Raw genomic sequence first — 4,955 nt, 5'->3', positions numbered from 1 at the left:
GCAACATGCGACCACCGCTTCACCTGCGCAAATGGTGCAGAAATGGTTATTCCAATTGACGGGCTCCGAAACACCAAGACCACACGCATGGCACATGCACGGGAACGGAGGCGCACGAGACAAGCTGCAAAATGTATGGTCTGCCTACTGTGCAAGAGGCTCGGGCTGTTATTATTGAGAAAGAAGCGCGGAAGAAAAGGGACCACGAGTCACGAAGCCGGTATGAAGCCGTAGTAGAGAAGTATGGGACAGAAATGCGCTGGCGCAAGAGACCCCGGGGTTATTGATAGATGTATAAAACGGCGGATAAAGCGCAAGAACAACCTCGGACTCTTAAGGCGGACTGCAGGGAGATCGCGGAAGATGATAGAACTAACTCATAGAAGCGATAGGATTTGGAAGTGAAGAGGAGAATTTGAACAATGTACTATATTATATCACACAGATTATCTGTACCAAATATGCACAGTATATAAAATAATATAAAATATCTGCCTCTGCAAAGTGATCTGGAAATACATATTGCGGATCTACGTATTTTGATTACGCCCTAGTGGGCTGCCAGCGCGCCAAATCCCGGTTCTACATTGTATCACAGTGACGTAAGTTTACCAACCCAGCATCACGAAACTCGCTTCATCTTCCCGTGATTATTTGGCATCCATGGCATATGGCCCGACTCTCTCACATCGCTAGACGCAGACTCATAACTAACTATTTGCGGATACGCTCTATGATATACTGACTGCCCTTCCTTGGTGTTTCTTTTGGGCGCACCACTCCACGAACGATTATTACCTGAGCTGATTAGACTCTTTTGACTCCCACTCCTGACTTTCACTCCCTCTCATACACGAATTGAAACTACACTCCGCCAAATCACGAAATATCACATATCTCTTTGATTTTAAATAAAGCGATATCTAATTCCGGGATGGTACATAACGTCCCCCAGCCGGGACCGGCCAGGTTGAAGAGAAACGCGGGTCCAGACGAGTGGCTTGAAGCTGCGAAAGATTGTAAATATCTCTCAGAACATCATATGAAGCAGCTATGTGAGATTGTCAAGGAATTCATGATGGAAGGTTCATATCCCCGAGTTGTTCTATTCTGCGTTGAAAGAAAAGTTCAAGCTCATGGCGGAATTGCTGCTAAAGCCTCTTCTATCTACAGAGTCAAACATCCAGCCGGTATCCGCCCCAGTAACAATATGCGGCGACATCCACGGCCAATTCTACGACCTCCTCGAACTGTTCCGTGTTGCGGGTGGTATGCCGAATGACAGCAATGTCGAATCGCCAACAGCCCCACCAACTATTATCACGTCAGATGACATCGAGCCACCTTCCTCCATCACAGATCCGAAATTAAGAAGGAAGATTAGGCAAAATGTCGACGGGCCGAATACTAGCGACGCAGATGAAAATGTCGCTTCTTCTGCTGCCGATGAGAAGTCGGAGGACACATCACAATTGAGCGGCGTGCCCAGCGGGAATTTTATATTTTTGGGAGACTATGTGGATAGAGGATATTTTAGTTTAGAGACATTGACATTATTGCTCTGTTTAAAGGCTAAGTCTGTATTCCCTTAACGTTTCCTCATTTTACTTGCTGTCTTCTCCTACCCTCACCCCTTTATGTCGCAGGCACTAACGGTACCCCTTTCGATTAGATACCCAGAAAAAATTACGCTTGTCCGGGGCAACCATGAATCCCGACAGATCACACAGGTATACGGATTTTACGAAGAATGTTTTCAGAAATATGGCAACGCCTCCGTGTGGAAAGCGTGCTGTCAGGTGTTTGACTTTATGACTCTTGGGGCAATAGTGGACGGGAAAGTACTCTGCGTACATGGTGGCCTGAGCCCAGAGATTCGGACACTAGACCAGGTGCGGGTGGTTGCTCGAGCTCAAGAGATTCCACATGAAGGGGCCTTCTGCGACCTCGTCTGGTCGGACCCGGACGATGTAGAGACGTGGGCCGTGAGCCCGAGAGGAGCTGGTATGTTGCTATCCTAACCTTTGGAAAGATGCGTGCGCCGTCAGATTGAACAACTGACTAACACAAATACCCAATTTTTCCAATTTTCTAGGCTGGTTATTTGGCGACAAAGTAGCCGAAGAGTTCTGCCAAGTAAATGACCTGACCCTGATAGCGCGCGCACACCAGCTCGTGAATGAGGGCTACAAATATCACTTCCAGAAGCAGAACGTGGTCACTGTATGGAGCGCGCCGAATTACTGCTACCGATGCGGGAATATGGCATCCGTGTGCGAGATAGGCGAGGACTTGAAACCGACATTCAAGCTATTTTCGGAGGTGCCGGATGATATGAGACATGTGCCAAATATGAGGCCCGGGAGGAGCGAGTATTTCTTATAGATGTTCTTGTTACATTTTTCTCCTCTTTTCTAATTTGGTTTTTCCCCCTTGTTTCTTTTCCCATTTTGTCCAACTTCTTAATGAGGTGATGCCTTTTTCTATTTCTATTTTTGTCTCATATCAGCTTCGAGTATCCCCATCATCCCCTTTCTCGCGCTGTTTTGCGCTGTATATATATACAAGCCAGTTTCATTCATCCGCTGCACAGCGTGCTTTTGGACTTGTGCTCCCGGTTGGATATGATATCCTTGTATCTTCTTCATCCATCCATCCATCCATCCATCTATCTATCCACATACCTACCTACATATGCTCTAGAAATAGTGAAAAACGACATACAAGGATGTGTGAAGAATGTTTGAGAGGAGCTTACAACTTCACACTGACAGACCATCGTTTGCGTATTGCTCTCTTCCTTCGTCTTCCTATTGGTATGACACTCATAGATATATATATAGTGCACATGAACTTGCTACTGGCGAAACAACTGCTATAATCTTTCATTCCCCATGCTCCCTACATGTATATATCCCCTTCGCCCTATACACATGTACCTATCCCATCCATGTGAATCAGAACAGGCACGCAGAGTTACACGTATCTAACAATTTACTTTTCCATGTCAAGATAGCTACTACTATACCTTAAGGTTAGATATATAAAACTTATCTCATATCAATTCAAAATTCCATCAACTAGCCCAATTACCTCACTCTTGCAATAAAGCAAACCTTGAACCGTACATGCCAACTGAAAAGGGGACGTTCGAGTTTCCACGTCCAACCACTTTTACTTTTTATTTTTATTTGTACTTTTATTTGTTTATTTTTGTTTAATTTTTTTTTTCCTTTCCTCTCATATATCTCCCCCACTTTTGTTATATGTATAAACGGTTGAGGGGTAAGTCAAGTGTAGTGTTGGAACCAGCCAGATCTTAGGCACTCAGTGAGCGGACATATATCCACAATATACGGGTTTCACAAACTTGTCATGAGTCTTTCACATTCTCCAGTAGCTAAGCTGTGCATGGTTTGGTTCATACGGAAAGATAGTTAAGCAGGCAACTCGGTTCCTACGTTAGATAGGTGGACAATTTTCCCAAGCAGACATGAGAGGAAATGTGAACCGTCAAGGGCAAAAAGAAAAGGCTGTACAGAGTACTACGTAGTCAACCCTCGAATCGACGCGAGAATAACAAGTCGCCGAGGCTAGCTACTCCGTACTAGCGAGCTAAAACAAATACATCAGGCATCAATCAAATTAACTAACTAACTTAAGCTAAAACAGGCGTGAAAGAAAAAAGCTGAAAAAAAAAAATTCGTCAGCTCAAATAACTACCCCGCTCAATTTTCTTCATATTCATATTCATACTCATTTCATATTAACCGAAAAGGGCGTCACCCAGGCGAATGCGGACGGATTTCACTTGGGTATAGTTGTCGAGTGCGTATTCTAGCGACAAACATATCAGTGAGATGAGACTCGTTTGGGAGAGGGGAAAGGAGAGGGGAAATAAAAACGGAGACTGAAGAATAAAAAAATAAACTTGGACAAGGCTTACCTCCCAACTCACGGCCGAGACCGCTCTCCTTGAAGCCGCCGAAAGGAGCTTGGTAAGAGATCATGTTGTAGTTGTTGACCCAGACGGTGCTGACAGGAGTTAGATTTTGTATAAAAACTAAATATGAAGAATGAAAACTCACCCAGCCTTCAGTTCGTTGGAGACACGGATGGCAGTGTTGAGGTTCGTGGTGTGGACGGCAGCGGCAAGACCTGAACAGACCAGCTAGTCAATCACATATTTCCACAATACTATAATGGAGAGGAAAGAGGCAACAAAAAACACTAACCATATGAAGTGTTGTTAGCGATCTCGATAGCCTCTGCTTCATCCTTGAACTTCTGCACGGAGCAGACGGGTCCGAAGATCTCCTCCTTGACAATCTTCATGTCCTCGGTGACATTGGTGAAGATGGTTGGCTGGATGTAGTAGCCCTGGTTACCTAGACGCTCACCACCAATCTCGACCTTGGCACCGGCGGCCTTTCCTTCCTCAATGTAGCCCATGATACGGTCGAACTGGATCTGGGAGATTTGGGGACCCTGGAAGGTGTCGCCGTGGAACGGGTCGCCGACCTTGTTCTGCAGAGCACGGGCCTTGAAGCGCTCGAGGAACTTGTCGTAGATACCCTCCTCGACCAGGATACGGCTACCGGCACAGCAGCACTGGCCATGGTTGAAGTAGATACCGAAATTGACCCAGGAGATGGCGTTTTCGATATCTGCGTCATTGAAGACGATGTTGGGGCTCTTGCCGCCCAACTCGAGGGTGACCTTCTTCAGGTTGCTCTTGGCAGCGGCCTGCAGGATCTGGCGGCCGACAATGGTGGAGCCGGTGAAGGCAACCTTGTCAATGTCCATGTGGGAGGCGATAGCAGCACCGGCGATACGGCCAATGCCCGAGATGATGTTGATGACACCTGGGGGGAAGCCAGCCTCGACGACGAGCTGTCCTACGTAAAGGGCAGAAAGAGGGGTCTGCTCAGCGGTTTTGAGGATGACGGTGTTCC

At 46.4% G+C, this 4,955-nt stretch overlaps 2 protein-coding genes across 2 annotated transcripts in view; one reads left to right on the top strand and one right to left on the bottom strand.

The window, feature by feature from the left end:
• Positions 1–559: 559 nt before the first annotated feature.
• BDBG_01645 (protein phosphatase) lies at positions 560–3,089 on the top strand. Its single transcript, XM_002628691.2, has 4 exons — positions 560–1,085; positions 1,174–1,576; positions 1,673–2,004; positions 2,096–3,089. Exons 1-4 carry the CDS (start codon positions 935–937, stop codon positions 2,383–2,385), a joined length of 1,176 nt encoding a protein of 391 aa, XP_002628737.1. The 5' UTR covers positions 560–934; the 3' UTR covers positions 2,386–3,089.
• A 677-nt stretch (positions 3,090–3,766) lies between these two features.
• BDBG_01644 (aldehyde dehydrogenase) overlaps positions 3,767–4,955 on the bottom strand; it is a gene marked incomplete at its 3' end in the record, with an annotated part of 2,116 nt that continues 927 nt past the window's right edge. Inside the window, exons 3-6 of the mRNA XM_002628690.2 lie at positions 4,236–4,923; positions 4,089–4,158; positions 3,947–4,035; positions 3,767–3,837 (exon numbers count right to left, since the gene is read on the bottom strand). Of these exons, the coding sequence (XP_002628736.1) occupies positions 3,767–3,837; positions 3,947–4,035; positions 4,089–4,158; positions 4,236–4,923 (918 nt within the window). The remainder of the gene's footprint in view (positions 3,838–3,946; positions 4,036–4,088; positions 4,159–4,235; positions 4,924–4,955) is intronic.

This window comes from Blastomyces gilchristii, assembly GCF_000003855.2.
Source record: "Blastomyces gilchristii SLH14081 genomic scaffold supercont1.2, whole genome shotgun sequence".
Classification (NCBI taxonomy): domain Eukaryota; kingdom Fungi; phylum Ascomycota; class Eurotiomycetes; order Onygenales; family Ajellomycetaceae; genus Blastomyces; species Blastomyces gilchristii.
This window is presented reverse-complemented; position numbering and strand designations above follow the sequence as displayed.

What these genes read in the sequence shown, in the direction of transcription:
- BDBG_01645 (XM_002628691.2), top strand. Translation starts at nt 935, where the DNA reads ATGGTACATAACGTCCCCCAGCCGGGACCGGCCAGGTTGAAGAGAAAC. An exon ending in CAAGGAATTCATGATGGAAG is followed by an intron (nt 1,086 to 1,173) that starts GTTCATATCCCC and finishes TTCTATCTACAG; the next exon opens with AGTCAAACATCCAGCCGGTA. An exon ending in TTGCTCTGTTTAAAGGCTAA is followed by an intron (nt 1,577 to 1,672) that starts GTCTGTATTCCC and finishes CCTTTCGATTAG; the next exon opens with ATACCCAGAAAAAATTACGC.